Source organism: Syngnathoides biaculeatus, chromosome 22 (assembly GCF_019802595.1).
Source record: "Syngnathoides biaculeatus isolate LvHL_M chromosome 22, ASM1980259v1, whole genome shotgun sequence".
In the NCBI taxonomy this organism is placed as follows: Eukaryota; Metazoa; Chordata; class Actinopteri; order Syngnathiformes; family Syngnathidae; genus Syngnathoides; species Syngnathoides biaculeatus.
Window position 1 is genome coordinate 5,213,417 of NC_084661.1, and position 18,478 is coordinate 5,231,894.

General features: G+C 44.6%; 1 protein-coding gene across 21 annotated transcripts in view; it reads left to right on the plus strand.

Annotated features, from left to right (window-relative positions):
• Positions 1-18,478, plus strand: part of galk1 (galactokinase 1) — a 70,590-nt gene that overhangs the window by 34,433 nt on the left and 17,679 nt on the right. For 12 of the 21 annotated variants that reach the window (XM_061810213.1, XM_061810212.1, XM_061810214.1 and 9 more), the window contains 2 exons: positions 7,376-7,706; positions 16,588-16,750. In XM_061810213.1, the coding sequence (XP_061666197.1) occupies positions 7,376-7,706; positions 16,588-16,750 (494 nt within the window). Of the gene's footprint in view, positions 1-7,375; positions 7,707-16,587; positions 16,751-18,478 lie in introns of those variants that run through there. The other 9 variants (XM_061810215.1, XM_061810218.1, XM_061810219.1 and 6 more) reach the window with 5 other exon arrangements.

The following is an 18,478-nucleotide window of genomic DNA, read 5'->3' on the forward strand; positions in this document are numbered from 1 at the left end:
AAGGGTCACGGGAGTGCTGGAGCCTATCCCATTTGTCAACAGGCAGGAGCCAGGGTACACCCTGAACTGTTTGCCAGCCATTCACAGGGCACATGGAGACAGAAACAGTCGCACTCACAATCACACCTAGGGGCAATTTAAAGTGTCTAATTAATGTATGTTTTTGGGATGTGGGAGGAAACCAGAGTGCTCAGAGCAATCCACAAAGTCATGGGGAGAACATGCAAACTCCATACAAGTGGGGCTGAGATCGAACCCTGGACCTCTGTACTCTGAGGCTAAAATGTTAATGGATTTCTTAAATCCAACACTTAACATACATGGATTCCTTTCTCCAAACATTGACCCCCCCCCAACCCAGTCATCTCAACATTTTAGGCCTTAAACCAGTGGTTGTATTGTAGGAGAAGCAGCTTCTTAAACTTGACGTCTGTTCCTCTTTGGTGTGAAGACCAGCTTCCCCACACTTGACATGCACATTTTTAACTTGCATCTCAACACCGTCTTCCCACCAGAGTCTGCACAAGTCCCCTTAGCCAATCATCATTGCTTAGGCGATTATCTCACCTTCCTCTCCCCTCCCCTGTCACTCTGCAACACTCACAAGCACATGACAAAACACACACTTGCGCCTGAGTCCCGCATCTGTGTGCGCAAAGTCGAATGACAGCTTTCATGTTTTTTATTGGGCAGCTTCAGTAACGTGCTGTAACGGGTGTTGATAATGGTAACGGCGTTATACTGATAGAGTAATTAGTTAGATAACCCGTTACTGAAAAGTAACCGTGTTAGTTGCGCTGTTTATTTTAACGCCGTTATTCCCATCACTGCCAATGAATGCATGTTTTTGGGATGCGGGAGAAAACCAGATAGCCTGGAGAAAACCCATGCAGGCACGGGGAGAACATGCAAACTCCACACAGGGAGGGCCGGGATGAAACCCAGGTCCTCAGAACTGTGAGGCCAACATTTCCTGCTCTTCCACTGTGCTGCCTTATTTGTTTTATGTGTTTGTTTGTTCGTACGGACGTACGTTCATTTATTCATTCATTCTGATGTTTGTTGAAAATACAGCCTAATAGAAAAGCGTTTAAGGGGACAGACATAGAGTAGACAAGGGGACTGGAGGTTAAAACCATAGCAGACAATGGTGAGACGGTCTAGATCAGGTATCGGCAACCTGTGGCTCTCGACCCACATGTGGCTCTTTAGCGCCGCCCTAGTGGCTCCATGTAGCTTTTCAAAAATCTATGGAAAGAGTGTGATGGGGGATACAAATAATTGGGTAGTTTTAATATGGTTTCTGTAGGAGGAGGTACATGACACAAACATTAACATTAACATTTCAAATGCTGTAAAAATGTGTAGAGTAAATATATCATTTCAACATTTCTGTCAACGAAGATTTGTGTCACAGGCTGTGACGTGCGTCTTTGTGCTCGATGTGGCATGATGGGCCATGAATCGCAAAATGAAAAAGGGAAAGAATACTGAGGAGAACAGAGGATTCAAAAATTCTTTCATTGCCAATGCGCATGGTTTGCCAAGTTGTCATAGAACAAAGAGTAATGTGGAAAGACATTTCCAGAGAAGGGATGCTACATTTGCTGTCCCCCCAAATGGCCACAAACTGAAAGCCTCAGAACCCCTGAGAAACTTGTTTGAAACATGGAATGCTCTTCTTGACAGCTATAAGAACAATTGCTCCTAAGTGTGATTGTAAGTGCGATTTGTCTGTCTCCATGTGGCCTGCGATTGGGTGGCAACCAGTTCAGGGTGTACCCTGCCTCCTGCTGATGACAGCTGGGACTGGGTCCTGCACTTCCACCACCTTTGTGAGGATAAGCGGCTCATGAAATGGATGGATGGATGGATGGATGGATGGATGGATAATTTCATCAATGCAACAAAACATAACACATTAGTTATGGAAGTTAAACTTAGAACACCATCGTGCAGCAAAGTAGTCACCCGTCATTCTCTCCAGGATCCGCTGGAGGAAAAATAAACAGTTAATCATGAATGCTCATATAATTTGAATACCGGTCTGATATAGACACTTAGAGCATGTATTGCCTTCATCATCAAACTTATATAAGGCTTTTAATTTTTATGCAGCTCCAGACAATTTTTTTTGTTTTGGTCTGATACGCCTCTTTCAACACTGTGGGTTGCCGTTGGTCTAGCTATCAGAATCAGCTTTATTGGCCGAGTATGTAACAACACACAAGAAATTTCTGGCAGTCGGTGGCACCCTGGTACGAGATTCAGAACAAAGAACAAGCAAACTAAAAACAAAGAACAAGAGACATTCAATGAATAGGAACGATTCATTCTCAGAATCGCAGATATGCAACATGCAGTATTCTTCATTTAGAGCAGTTAAGAGTGTGTCAACACCCTAACCACACACACACACACACACACACACACACACACACACACTCTTCCTGTCGATTTGCAGACTCGTCGCCGTCTTTGACCGATGACTGTGGTGTCATCTGCAAACTTCAGGAGTTTAACAGTCGGGTGCCTCGAGGCGCAGTCGTTTGTGTAGTGGGAGAAGAGTGGAGTGGAGAGAACAACCTTGGGGTGCCCTGGTGCTAACAGTGCGCGTGGATGGGGTGACGTTCCCCAGCCTAAGCTGCCATGTCCTGCCCGTCAGGAAGTTGTAGGTCCACTGGGAGATGGCAGGCAAGACGCTGCAATGGAGAAATTTGAAGGAGAGGAGTTCAGGGATGATGGTGTTCAACGCACAGCTGAAGTCCACAAACAGTATCCTTGCATAGGTTCCCTAGATTTTGAGATGTTCAAGGATGAAGTGCAGACCCAAAGTGATGGCATCATCTGTAGACATGTTAGCTCGAAAGGCAAACTGCAGATGGTCCAACTGGGAACCTGTGACGCTCTTGAGGTGGTCCAGCAAAAGGCGTTCAAAGGACTTCATGACCACAGACGTCAATGCAACAAGCCTGTAGTCATTAAGACCTGAGACTGCTCCTTTTTTCAAGTGTGGATGGTGGAGCATTTGAAGCAGGGTGGTACTTCACACAGTTCTCGGGACCTGTTGAAGATCTTTGTGAAGACAGGAGCAAGTTGGTCTGCGCAGACTTTGAGGCACAATGGGGACACAAGGTCTAGGCCCGGGATTTGTTGATCTTTTGTTGTTTGAAGAGCAGCCTAAAGTCACTTTCTTATTCTTTTCCTTTCGGCTTGTCCCGTTAGGGGTCGCCACAGCGTGTCATCTTTTTCATTCGAAGCACATGTCCTGCATCCTCCTCTCCAACATCAACTCTCCTCATGTCTTCTCTCAGAACATCCATCCACCTTCTCGAAAGTCTTCCTCTTACTCTTTTGCTTGGCAGCTCCATCCCCAGCACCCTTCTACCAATATACTCATTCTCTTGCATCTGGACATCTCCAAACCATCAAAGTCTGCTCTCTCGAACCTTGTCTCCAAATCATCTTTGGCTAATCTTCATTCCTCTCCTTTCCAGTGGATGCCTGCGTCTTTCTAATTGGTCCTCCATCTGTTCCCTGCTTTCACTGCATATCTCTATCATCTGCGAAGATCATAGTCTAAGAGGATTCCAGTCTAACTTCATCTCTCAGCCTCTCCATTACCACAGCAAACAGGAAGGGGCTCATAGCTGATCCTTGATGCAGTCCCAGATCCACCTTAAATTCTTCTGTCACACCTGCGGCACACCTCACCATTGTTCTGCTGCCATCATACATGTCTCTGCCACACCAGACTTACCCATGCAGTACCACAGTTCCTCTCTTGGTAATCTGTCATACGCTTTCTCTAGATCCACAAAGACACAATGTAGCTCCTTCTGAACTTCCCTGTACATTTCCACGAGCATCCTCAAGGCAAACAATGCATCTGTGGTACTCTTTCTAGGCATGAAACCATACTGTTGCTCGCAGATACTAACTTCTGTCCTGAGTCTAGCCTCCACTACTCTTTCCCATAACTTCATTGTGGGGCTCATCGACTTTATTCCTCTATAGTTCCCACGGATGGCTCATCTCCGCCGCAGAAGTTGATCAGACGCAGAAGCGGTTTGTCCGTAATCGCATATCATCTGAATACTGCTCGAAACAATAGGGTAATATTGCCCCGTTAACTTCACTCGGTTGTGTGATGTTCTCTTCTTCGAAAAGAGCTTCCGTGTCAGAAGGGGCGTGGTCGTCTCCCATAGCAGGGTCCACTGCGTGTTTTCAATGGCGAATGTCCGGGTGACATCACGGACAGGGGATGCAACCAATATGGTGACCACTTGGATGTCGTCGAATGACATTTCCGCAACTTTGCACATCGATGATGTGCTCTCCGCTCATATTTGTTTTTTGAAGTGAATAATGTAATATGTATTTTTCATTACAATATTTATTTTAAAATGTATATTGGAATGACACTTGACCTTTAATCTTCCTACCCACCACCTGAGTCATCCCGCATACCACCATCCTATGCTGTTGAGCTACACTCTCCCCTACCAATACCTTACATTCAGTAACCTCCTTCAGATTACATTGTCTGGACAAAATATAATCCACCTGGGTGTTTCTACATCCGCTCTCCTAGGTGAAAAAAAGTGTTCACTACTGCCATTTACATCCTTTTTGCAAAGTCCACCACCATCTGTCCCTCAAAATTCCTTTCCTGGATGCCGTACTTACAGTGAAGAAAATAAGTCTTGGAACACCCAGCTATATTACAAGTTCTCCCACTGAGAAATCCTAAAGGGTCTGAAATTTTCATCGTAGGTGCATGTGCACTGTGAGACAGATAATTGATGATTTTTTTTTTTAACGATTTGTGTGATACTGCTGCAAATAAGTATTTGAACACCTGTCTATCAGCTAGAATTCTGACCCTCAAAGACCTGTTAGTCAGCCTTGAAAAGTCCACCTCCACTCCATGTATTATCCTGATGCACCTGTGTGAGGTCGTTAGCTGTCTTTATGCAGGCCAAGACCAAAGAGCTGTCCAAAGACACCACAGACAAAATTGCACAACTCCACACGGCTGGAAAGGGCTATGGAGAACTTGCCAAGCAGCTTGGTGATAAACGTCCATTGTTGGAGCAATCATTGGAAAATGGAAGAAGCTAAACATGACCGTCAATCTCAATCGGAGTGGAGCCCCATGCAAGATATCACCTCGTGGGCTCTCAATGATCCTTAGAAAGGTAAGGAAATCAGCCCAGGACTACACAACCGGACTTGGTCAATGACCTGAAAAGAGCTGGGACCACCGTTTCCAAGGTGACTGTTGGTAATACACTAAGATGTCATGTTTTGACATCATGCATGGCATGGAAGGTTCCCCTGCTTAAAGTGGGACTGTTATGAAATGGATGATTTTTGGTATATTATTAATGAAAAACCCACAGCCAATATGGTCCCATGTGTTTTTTCACCACAAAACATGATTTTGACGTATACAGCATTTTGTAACTCCCGCCATGAAAATCCTCTTGAGGAATTTGTTTTTGAGAAGAAGCAGGAAGTGACGTAAAGGATAGCGGCACCCCCTAGTGGACTCGTTTGTTTCCATTAGTTTTACCTCCGGTAAGGTAGCTTGTTGTTGCTTCGTGTTAGCCAAAATGCTGGCTCATTGCATTGCTGGACACATTGCTTGAACACTCGGGAGAATGGAATTTCCCTTCATAAGTTTGAAAGAGATCCTGTTTGTTGTGAAAAATGGATTTCACGGGTGCAGAGGACAAAAGTTAAGTGGGTTCCAAATAACAGGTAGGTGTGTATAAAGCTACTAAAAAAAATAATAGTTTGGGGCGGACCACGTAATCGGTCTGTCTCATAACGTAACAAAAGATCGGCGTATGAAATGTTGATGTGGGCGTCGCCCAGCCAACAATGTCTCACTCAGCCTCGTCTCGATAGTGTTCATCGCAAACTGCGGTGGCTGTGAACAACCCTCTAAAAGCAGCACGCCTCGGCTCAAAAATCAGCCACACTGGCTGACGCGCCACGTTTGGCGGTCACAGCTTCTGCGAAGGCTGCGCATCAGGGGCGGCTCTGAAGAACCCAGCCGAGAATGTGTTACTCAGTCGTGTGCGCACATATAGCACCCCGGCTCGACTGTGAACACCCCCCTAAAGCAGCACCGCTTGGCTCCGTCATAAGCCACACGGGCTGGCTGCGATGAGCCGCCATGGCTCATCTCCGCCGCGGAAGTGGATCGGACGGGATGCGGTTTGGCCCTGATCGCATATCATCTGAATATGGCTCAAAACAATAGTGTAATATTGCCTGAGGGCTCAAAACAACAGTGTAATATTGTCCCGGTAACTTCACTCGGTTGTGTGGTGTTGTCGTTTTCGAAAAGAGCTTCAGTGTCAGAAGGGGCGTCGGAAAAATCCGAATATCTCTGTTGTTCGGCTTCCATAGTTGTAGGCACTGCGGGTTTTCAACGGCGGATGTGACGATGACGTCGAGGACAGGACTAATATGGCGACTTGGATGTCGAGGGACACTCAATTGCACAACTTTGCGTATGGATGACTCACGATCCGCTCACATTTATTTTTTCGTATAGACATTGAAATGAATACTGTTATATGTATTTTTCATTACAATATCCATTTTAAATGTTTATAGGGATGACAGTCCCACTTTAAACCAGCACATGTCAAGGCCTGTCTTAAGTTTGCCAATGACCATTTGGATGATACAGAGGAGAAAGTTTTGTGGTTAGATGAGACCAAAATGAAACCTTTTGGTGATAATTCCCCCAACTGTGTTTGGAGTAAGACGAATGATGAGTTCGATCCCAAGAACACCATCCCTACTGTGAAGCATGGGGGCGTTTTTCTTCACATGGGACAGCACGACTGCACTGTATTAAGGAGAGGATGACTGCGGCCATGTATTGTGAGATTTTGGCGAACAACCTCTTTCCCCTCATCAATGCATTGAAGATGAGTCGTGGCTGGGTCTTTCAACATGACAATGACCCGAAGCGGACAGCCAGGAAAACCAACGGGTGGCTCTGTAAGAAGCATATCAAGGTTCTGGCGTGGCCTTGCCAGTCTCTAGACCTAAACCCAATAGAAAATCTTTGGAGGGAGCTGAGACTCCGTGTTTCTCAGCGACAGCCCAGAAAACTGTCTGATCTCGAGAATATCTGTGTGGAGGAGTGGGCCAAAATCCCTCTTGCAGTGTGTGCAAACCTGGTGAACAACTACAGGAAATGTTTGACCTCGTAATTGCAAACAAAGGCTACTCCACCAAATATTAACATTGGTTTTTTCAGGTGTTCAAATACTTATTTACAGCTGTATCACACAAATAAATTGTGAAAAAAATCATACATTATGATTTTTGTATTTTTTGTTTTTAGATTCTCACAGTGGACATGGACCTACGATGAAAATTTCAGACCCTTCCATGATTTCCAAGTGGGAGGATTTTCATTATAGCAGGGTGTCCACATACTCTTACTGTTCAACATTATTCGTATTCCCAGTTCCTGCCTGGCATTGCAACAAGCTAACATTATATTCTCTCTCTCCATCTCAAGAGTCAAGGGCTCAACTAGATGATGTGACCTATCGTAGAGCAAGTCATGTGATTGGAGAAATCTGCAGGACTCTCAAAGCAGCTGAATCCTTCAAAAATGGTTCCTTCCAAGAATTTGGCAAAATCATGGTGGAAAGCCACAACTCCCTCAGGTACTGTGAAAGAAACTTCATTGTTCTTCCTCTAAAGTGTCTCCAAAATGTGTTCACAGCCTCTGGATCCATTGCCTCAGTTGATATTCTTCAATCTGAAATTGGCCATCCATCCTTGTTCTACTCCACTTTTCCTCACTATGGTCGCGGGCATGCTCGAGACTGTTCCACCTATCTTCAGACGAGAGCCAGGGTACACCCTGAATTGGTCACCAGCCAATCGCAGGGCAAATATATCCAACCAACCATTTGCACCCAGATCCACAGCTCCAGACAATTTAGTCTAAAATCAATCTGTCATGCATGTTTTTTTGGAATGTGGGAGGAAACTGGAGTACCTGGAAAAAATCCACATGGGCATGGGGAGAAAATGCAAACTCCACACAGGCCGGGGTAGAATTTGAACATTGGTCCTCAGAACTATGAACCAGTTGTGCTAAGCAGATGCTCACCGATCACTCAGTTTTTCTCTGGACTGTTGAGACCAAGTATTTGAAGTCCTTGCTATCTTTTCCCCTCAGTCTTCCCCACCACCCCTCTCATGATTGGATATATATTCTTACTTCAGGTAATCTTCATTCCTATCCTTTCCAGTGCATTTCTCCACCTTTCTAACTGTTCCTCCACCAGCTCCCTGCTTTGATTTGAGATTAAAATGTCATCTGCAAAAATCATTCCAGGCTAATTTACAGCTGCGCCGCCATGCCTCCTGCCCTCCTACAGTGCTGCTTATCCCCTCCATTTTTCTGTTTTTTGTGTTTCTGTTTCTTTTACACCAGATAGATGTAAGATGTTTTTTGGCAAATCTGAGATGCAGATTTATATTCTTTGCTGGCAGCAGGGGATTTTGCTTGTGAACCCTTTTTTAATCGGGGCATGATGCACTGGTTGTCTTCTTGTAGCATACTTCACGTTCTCTGACAGATAGTGAATTGATTCACAAATTTGGTAGTTATCAGGTTTGCGTATGGCTTGTGAAATTTAACTCCACTTTCCCAAATTTGTGGTTCGTCACATTGTGTTTTAACCTTTCCCAAATTTGTGGTTCGTCATATTGCGATTTAACCAGATGGGAGCAATTACATTTTCACAGAGGGTTGTGTTTTTTTTTTTTCAATAAATCAAATTGTCATTTGAAAACTGCATTTTCTATTTCTGTAGGTTGTCTCTGAGAGATATTGAAATATGTTTGATGATTTGAAACGTTTGTGTGTGATAGATATGCAAAAAAAAAAAATAAATCCGGAGGAGGGCAAAAACTTTTTCACTGCACAGTGTATGTCCTGTACTATTGTCACATTGTTTCTGTTAGTCCAGATGTCTGTATGCAGGAGGCAGTTCGTCTCTGGTTACGCCCTACATCCATTTTCAACCGCTTATCTGGGTCAGGTCCTTGGGGTAGTAGCTTTAGCAGGGATCTTGGGGGATCTTGATGTGTTCACCTTGTCCTGGGTCGTCCCCGGGGTCTCTTTCCGGTTGGAGTGCCCAGAACACCTCACCAGGGAGGCGCCCGGTACGCATCCGTATCAGATCCCCCAACCCCCTGATCTGGCTCTTCTCAATGCAGAGTGGGACTCTTGAGTCCCTTCCGGATGACGGGGCTTCTCTCTCTCTAACGTAGAGCCTGGACACCCTACAGACGAAACTCATTCCGTCCGCTTTTATCCGGGATCTTGTTCTTTCGGTCATGAACAACATCTTGTGACAGTAGGTGAGGGTAGTAACGTAGATTGACCAGTAAATTGAGAGCGTTACATTTTGACTTAGCTCCTTCTTTACTACAACGGACTGATTCAAAATCTGTATCGCTGGAGACACCGCATCTATATGCCTGTCGATCTCCCGTTGCATTTATCCCTTATACATGAACAAGACTGTGAGATACTTGAACTCCTCCATTTGAGGCAGGATCTCATCCCCTTCCTGGAGTGAGCATGCAACCCTTGTCCGACTGGGGACCATGGTCTCAGATTTGGAGGTGCTTGTTCTCATCCCAGCCTCTTTACACTTGGCTGTGAACCACTCCAGTGATCGTTGGAAATCAAAGTTTGATGAAGGCAACAGAACCATATCATCTGCAAAAAGCAGAGATGCGATACTGAAGCCACCAAACCTGACCTGCTCTCTCCCTCGGCTACGGCCAGAGATCCTGTCCATAAAAGTTATGAACAGAATCAGTGAAAAATGGCAGCCTTGGCGGAGTTCAACTCTCATCGGAAACAAGTTCGACTTACTGCCGGCAATGCGGACCAAACTCTGACACATGCAGGGACCGAACAGCTCATATCTGTGCTCACTACTCCATAGTCCTGAAGCCCCCTGTACTTGTACTAATGTACTTTTTCATTAACATCCTCAAGGCAAATAAAAAATCGGTGGAACTCTTTCTTGGCATGAAACCACACTATTGTTCGCAAAAGCTCAGTTCTGTCTTGATTATACCCTCCACTACTCTTTCCCACAACCTCATTGTTTGGCTCATCAACATTATTCCTCTATATTTCCCCCAGCTCTGCACATCACCCTTGTTATTAAAAATGGATTTCAGGACACTTTTCCTCCAATCCTCTGGTATCTTCTCACTCACTAGAATGCTCTTAATTAAACTTCAAAAACTCTGAGCTTCCATATCTCCACAGATATGTCATCAGGACCAACTGTCTTTCCGTTTTTCATCCTCTCTGCCTTTTTTAGCTTCTCCCTGACTAATTTTTGCAACGTCCTCATCCAGCACTCTTGCTTTTTCTACTCATTCTTCTCTTCTTTTCCTATTTCAGCGACTCTTTAAAGTATTCTTTCCATCCATCAAGCACATTCGTGGGACCAGTCACCACATTTCCATCTCTATCCCTCATTGACTCATACCCTGCCAATGCCATCCCGACTTCATTAATCCATTAATTTCATGCCAACTCCATCTAAAGATGTCAATTATGTTTTTTAATAGGGATGGGTGGAGGAGGGTCTTGTGCAGTTCATATGTGATTGTCAAATTTCTGGATAACTGCAATGAGGATTGGCATCCTGTCGTGGACGTCAATGGTTTGAGGTGAACGTCCCTTCCTCAGATTGAAGAAGGGGGCGGGCCAGCGGGATGTACCAGATAAGAGACATTTTGCGCCAGCGCAAGAAAATTCTTGTGACCGACAGGAATGACGCCTTGGATCATGCAGGGAATAAAGGCTGGTGCTCCAAGCTGATCACCCCTGATAACCCTAACCGAAAATAGGACACTTTATAGACATTTGCATTTATTCATGGCTTCATTGGAGCCTATACCAAAGACTTTGGGCGAGAGGTGTGGGTATGCTCTGGACGAGTTGGCATTCCATCGCAGGGGCATATTATAATCAAATAACCCTTCACACAAGTTTTCATCAATAAACAGTCTTCAATTACCAAAACATATATGTTTTCGGAATCTGTCTGCAAATATACAGATTTGTGTGTATTTTTGTTTTCTACTCTTTCTTTCTCTTTCTTTGTTTCTTTCTTTCTTTAAGATCAAAGCCACAGTTCTCCAAAGGTGCCAAATGTTCATATTTGGCCATGTTTTGTTCTGTGCAGTGATTACAATAAAGTAAAAAATACTCCACATTTTGGAGATGATGAGATGAAATCTGAGTTAGGTTCACATTAAGTTTGCTAGTTCGCGAACAAAGAGCTAACACACCCTTGGAACCACAGCAATTGATTGACTGACCTGAGTTTTGGATTCTACCAACCAATCACCCTCAAATTTGTTGAATTTTTCTCTGTGTTAAGAAACTGTTCAATCTGTCAGGCACCTTCTTGGTTGCAAGTGGCTAGTTACTTGCTGCTCGTGTGGCAATATGATGCCACTTAACATCACTCATCATTGCCTTCGTCACAGCGAATAAGCTACAACTCAGTTTTTTGATCACAAAATAAGGAGGAATAGTAATTAACAGGAGAATACTGAACCCTACTAAACCACTCAGCTATTGTTGGATATCATGAAGGAAACACCAGAAAAAGTGATTGGTTCACAGTACAATTTTCACTCAAGTTTTGCCGGACCGTGTTCATTGTAGCTAAGAGTAAACGTTCATCCATCCATCCATTTTCTTCACCGCTTATCCTCACAAGGTTCACGAGGAGTGCTGTAGCCTATCTCAGCTGTCAACGAGCAGGAGGCAGAATACACCCTGGACTGGTTGCCAGGCAATCGCAGGGTACATAGAGACAAACAGTTGCACTCACAATCATACCTAGGGGCAATTTAGAGTACAATTAAAGTGCCACTGTCATGAAATGCATGATTTTTAGTATGTTATTAATGAAAAAACGGCAGCCGACATGAACCCATGCGTTTTTTCACCACAAAACATGTTTTTGACAGATACAGCTTTTTGTAACTCCCGCCATGAAAATCCTCTCGAGGGATTTGTTTTTGAGAAGTAGCAGGAAGTGACGTAAAGGACAGACCCTCAAGTGGACTCGTTTGTTTCCATTAGTTTTACCGACGGGAAGGTAGCTCGTTGTTCCTTACTTAGTGTTAGCCAAAATCCCGGCTGGTTGCATTGCTGGACATTGCTTGAACACTCGGGAGGATGGATTTACCCTTCATAAGTCTGCAAGAGACCCGGTTCGTCGTGAAAAATGGATTGCATGGGTGCAGAGAATGAGAGCTTTGTGGACTCCAAATGACAGGTAGGTGTGCATACAGCCACTAAAAAAAAAATAGCTTGCCTCAGACCACGTAATCATCTCTCATAACGTAACAAAAGATCCGCATACGAAATATGTCGATCTGGGCGTCAGACGGCGTCGAGCTGCTGCGTCACTTCACCAGCGAAGGCGGCGGCTCTCAATCAGCCGTGTGCGACAACAACCCCCTAAATCAACCAGGCTTTGCTCCATTATAAGCCACCATGGCGCCGAAAATGAGCCACACCAGGCTAAGGTGCCTCGTTCCCCAGGTCGGCTTTGGCGAAGGCTGCGCGTGGGGCTTGCGGACGGCGGCAGCTCTGAAGAACGCAGCCGACAATGCCTCACTCAGCCGCGTTTGGCGACAATGCAGTAATGCGCCCCGGCTCGACAGTTTTGTTCAGCGTGTACTGCGGCAGCTATGAACAACCCCCTAAACCAGCACGGCCCGGCTCTGCCTCACTCAGCCGCGTGCGACGACAACGCAGTATAGTGCCCCGGCATGACAGTGTTCTTCATTGCGTACTGCGGCAGCTATGAACAACCCCGTAAAGCAGCACGGCTCGGCTCCGTGATAAGCCACCTCAGCGCCCAAAATGAGCCACACCGGCCGGTTGCGATGAGCTGCAATGGCTCATCTCGGCCGCAGAAATGGATCGGACAGGGAGAAAGTTTGGCCGCGATCGCATATCATCTGAATATGGCTCGAAACGATAGTGTAATATTGCCCCGGTAAGAACTGTAAGGACGCTTTATAGCTGATCCACCATGCCGCCTGAGAGTAAGTAAGTATGAAAAAAATGTGAGACACACACCTATTCATCAACGTTGCCTTGTGAGAGAGGCAAAGCAGCTTGCTTGTCTTGATGGGAGAGGAGAGGCTCGAAGAGACTAAGTTCAATCACCGGCATCATTGCCTAATGATGATTGTAAACACAGTCCTTGAAGAAGTATGCGTAGGCGTCCTCTTCCAACAATGGCCCGTTTCATCCATGTTAAAAACTTGCTGCCCACCATCCTTTATTAATGAGGTTAGGAAACTTACTCCATGTAACGACGTCGAGCACCATACAGAGGCATGTTTCGGAGGCCGTATCTTTTTGGAAATTTTCCAAACCAGCCTTTGCTGGACAAAAAGCCTCATTCTCAAGGGGGCCAACAAGAAGAAAAGTTTCCTGTCTGAAGCCCTAGAGGACATCCCAGTATGTACCAGAGTGCCCATGCCATTTGCTGCACAAAGTGGTTGATTCCTCCCACTGGATCCCAAAAAAGATGAAAGTGCTCTGAAATAGAAGCCCGTTTTTCACAGTGGATCCCTAAAACCAGGGGTCTCAAACTCAATTTACCTAAGGGGCGCTGGAGGCAGCGTTCAGCTGAGGCTTGGACGCAGCCTCGGCGGACATGCATTCGCGGCCAATTTCAATTAGAAATGTAAAAGAAAATTCAATCTTCTCAAACATCTTTTTTTTTTTTTTTTTAAAGTTAAACACATTAAGATAAACTAGGAGGCAACACAGTGGTGCAAGTAGTTAGACCATAGTTGTGAGGTTTGGGATTCAAATCCCGGCCCCGCCTGTTTAGAGTTTGCATGTTCTTCCTGTGCATGCGCGGGTTTTCTCTGTGCACTCCGGTTTCCTCCCACGTCCCCAAAAACATGCATTAATTAGGGACTCTAAATTGGCCTTCAGTCTGATTGTGAGTATAATTGTTGACTGCTGACTCTGTGCTCTGCGATTGGGTGGCACATGGTTTAGAGTGTACCCCACCTCTTACCCGATAATACCTGGGATTGGCGCCAGCACTACCATGACCCTGATGAGGATAAACAGCTAAGAAAAGGGATGGATGGTTGAGGTCCTGAAGACTTGAAAGAATTGCTCATACAATATGAACCTCATAAGGCTCTGAGATGAACCGACTACCACTACTCGGTCAAATAATAGAGTGGAGTCCAAAACAAGCTTTGGACTCCTGAACCTGCATTGAGCTATTGTGCTGCACACATATTTCTTTTTTAAATGCTTTTAATCACATAAAGCACATTTGGTTACCACATTTGCTTGTCTATATATACCCTGCGATTGGCTGGATACCAGTTCAGGGTGTACTCTGCCTCTTGCCCAAAGATGGCTGGAATAGGCTTCAGCCCGCTCTATTGAAGATAAGCGGTGCAGAAAAGGAATAAATGGATAGTGAAAGTGTAATTTTGAATATATGACAATAAATAGGACTTTAGAATAAATCATGAATGATTAGTTGGTTTCCTCTTTTAAATAATTAACACTACCATATTTGTGCAACCATAAGGTATATCGTATTAAAAGATGCAGTCTCCGTTGCAGGTACATTTTCAGTATTTAACACATGCACAAGACTCGCCGTAATATTGGGTGCAGGCATGGTGGTGCTCACGAGACAGTGAGGCACAATTATACCTTTAATTTTGTAAGCAGAAGAACAAGCTTTTTCCCACAATGGCCTGTCCAAGCAAGTCACCAGTCAACACACCATTCTCACCCACAGTGTCACATCAAACCAAAATCATTACACCACAGACAGAACTTCACGAGGAACAGACAACAAAACAACCAAAACGATGAGCAAAAAAATCAATTGACACAAAACATGCACTTCAAAGGCTATTCTTATACATGCACCACAAAGCATATAGCTATATGGTGAGACTAGCTTAAAACATACAGTAGCATGCATACACATGATTTAAAAAAGGCACCCAGAGAAAATACGAGTTTGGTTGTACTTTATTGAATTATTTAACAATGTGAACAGTCATCCTCACTTGCTTGAAATCTTCAACAATCAATCCCATCCCCAAAAAGAAACCATGAAACCCTTAATGACAACAGTCCTGTTGCCCTCACACCTGTCATCATGAAGTGCTTTGAGAGTGTGGTTCTCAGCAAAGACTGTCTCCCCCCCTAACTCCCACCAGTTTGCATATTGGGCAAATAGATCGACAGAGTACACCATCGCCATAACTCCGCACACTGTGTTAAGCCACCTGGAACAACCACAGAACTACGCTAAGATGCTCTTTGTGGATAATAGCTTGGCCTTCAATGCTCAACAAAAATGGCTGCACCTTGTTGGATATTATTTTTAGATCAATACAAAAGTCCGTTAATCATCTGACTCCAAATTGTGACCTTACCGGACCACCACTGATCCAACAATTTGCACGCTCGTTCTGCAAAGAAAGGACCAGGAAGCCGGCGTTTTCAGACGCGAGTGGATTTATTCCTTCAACAAACACCTGGGTCTCGGGTCCCTCTCAATACAACCCTGCACGTCTCTGTTCCCTCCAGCCGACGTACTCCACATCCGAGTTGTCTAGGACAATTTAAAAGTACAATCTACTAATTCACTATTGGTTATGTGTCTCCTGCAGTTATCCTTAGCGCTCTCTCATTGGTCTTTGTTGGTCCGCAGGATGGTGGGCCGACTCCTCCCGCCTGCGGTTGTTGACGTTTTGTTGCTCCCGTCTCCCTCTAGGTCTAGGTCAAGCATCGCGTTGCCCCACACCTGCTGATTGTGGTCACCACCAACCGTCGAGAACATTCCGTTCTAGCACGCTATCTGCTGTAATCACTTTCTTGCCACATGCTCACACTGCAGCTTTTCATCCAGACTTTCACACATTAAGCAGTATTGCAAATACATCGCCTTGTTGATTAACTTTTATACATTTCATTTCCTTTAACCTCGAGGCACCTGGCTGTCAAACTCCTGAAGTTTCCAAATAACACCACAGTCATCGGCCTCCTCAGAGACAGCGACATGTCTGGGTATCAACGGGAATTGACAAGACTGGAGCTTTGATGGGGCTAACACAACCTGGCGTTAAACACTCGAAAGACTGTAGAAATGATTGTGGATTTCAGGGGGGATCCTTCACCACAGCTGGCCCTCACGCTGTCCAACTGTGTTGTGTCAACCGTTAAGACCTCATGGCCCTTCAGGGACTCTGTACGAAACGATACAAAAAAAGAAAACACAACAACAGAATATTTTAGCATTGTTCAGAGCTTTTCTGGTGGCATGTTTGTTTTTGCTAAGACGGAAATATTCCAGACAAAATGCACAAGATGTGTGGTTATGAGAGAGGTTGGCATCTCTGGTTTTCATTTCTGTGTTTTTTTTTTTCCAAGTTCAAGATTAATGCTTAGTTTATGGCTGTCCCTTTTGTCAGAGATTTATATGAGGTAAGCTGCAAAGACCTGGATGACCTGGTGTGTGCGGCCATGGAGGTGGAGGGAGTGTTTGGGAGCAGGATGACTGGTGGAGGATTTGGAGGTTGTACAATAACTCTGCTGAAGGCTGATGCGATTCACAGGACTATACAAAACATACAGGTAAATACATAAAGTATACAAAAGCTTGCTTTCCTTGTGTAAAAACAAATCATGTTCTGTACCTAAAGAAGACAAGTCTGCAATTATATAACTTGAGACATAACGCAATGTTAGTCTGAGCTACAATGAAAATACATATGATTTCAAAGCTGTGTGTGCAGTGCCGTGAAAACGTACTCGCCGGCTTCCAGATTTGTTTTTTTTTTGTATATCTATCACACACAAAGTTTTAAAATAATGTGTGATACAGCTGCAAATAAGTAATTGAAGAGCTGTCTATCAGCTAGAATTCTGACCCTTAAAGACCTGTTAGTCTGCCTTTAAAAGTCCTCCTCCACTCCATGTATTATCCTGAATGAGATGCACCTTTGTGAGGTCGTTAGCTGCACAAAGACACCTGTCCACCCCATACAATCCGTAAGACTGAAACCTGTAACATGGCCAAGACCAAAGAGCTGTCGAGAGATACCAGAGACTAAATTGTACAACTCCACATGGCTGGAAAGGGCTACGGAGAAATTGCCAAGCAGCTTGGTGAAAAAAGGTCCACTGTTAGAGCAATCATGAGAAAATGGAAGCTAAACATGACAGTCAATCTCAATCGGTGTGGAGCCCCATGCAAGATATCACCTCCTGGGGTGTCTATGATTCTTAGAAAGGTAAGGAATCATCCCAGCACTACACGACAGGACTTGGTCAATGACCTGAAGAGAGCTGGGACCACCGTTTCCAAGGTGACTGTTGGTAATACACTAAGACGTCATGGTTTGAAATCATGCATGGCACTGAAGGTTCCCCGACTTAAACCAGCACATGTCAAGGCCCGTCTTAAGTTTGCCAAAGACCATTTGGATGATACAGAGGAGTCATGGGAGAAAGTTTTGTGGTCAGATAAGACCAAAATGGACCATAATTCCATTAACCATGTTTGGAGAAAGATGAATGATGAGTTTCATCCCAAGATCACCATCCTGACTGCGAAGAGTGGGGGTGGTATCATCATGCTTTGGGCGTGTTTTTCTGCACATGGGACAGGATGACTGCACTGTATTAAGAAGAGGATGACCGCGGCCATGTATTGTGAGATTTTGGGGAACAACCTCTTTCCCTCAGTCAGACCATTAAGATGGATTGTGGGTGGGTCTTTCAACATGACAATGTCCCAAAGCAGACAGCCAGGAAACCAAGGAGTGGCTCCGTAAGAAGCACATCAAGGTTCTGGCGTGGTCTAGCCAGTCTCCAGACCCAAACCCAATAGAAAATCTTTGGAGTGGGCTGGAACTCCGTGTTTCTCAGCGACAGCCCAGAAACCTGTCTAATTTAGAGAAGATCTGTGTGGAGGAGTAGGCCAAAATCCCTATTGCACTGTGTGCAAACCTGGTGAACAACTACTGGAAAGGTTTGACCTCTGTAATTGCAAACAAAGGCTACTGTACCAAATATTAACATTGGTTTTCTCAGGTGTTAAAATACTTATTTGCAGCTGGATCACACAAATAAATCATTGAAAAATCATACATTGGGATTTCTGGATTTTTCTTTTTAGATTATCTCTCTCATAGTGGACATGCACCTATGATGAAAATTTCAGACCCCTCCATGATTTCTAAGTGGGAGAACTTGCAATATAGCAGGGTGTTCAAATACCTATTTTCTTCAATGTAATAACACGTTGTGCCACTTGTGGCACTAATAACTGAAATCAAGTGTTTGGAATAATTATTATTA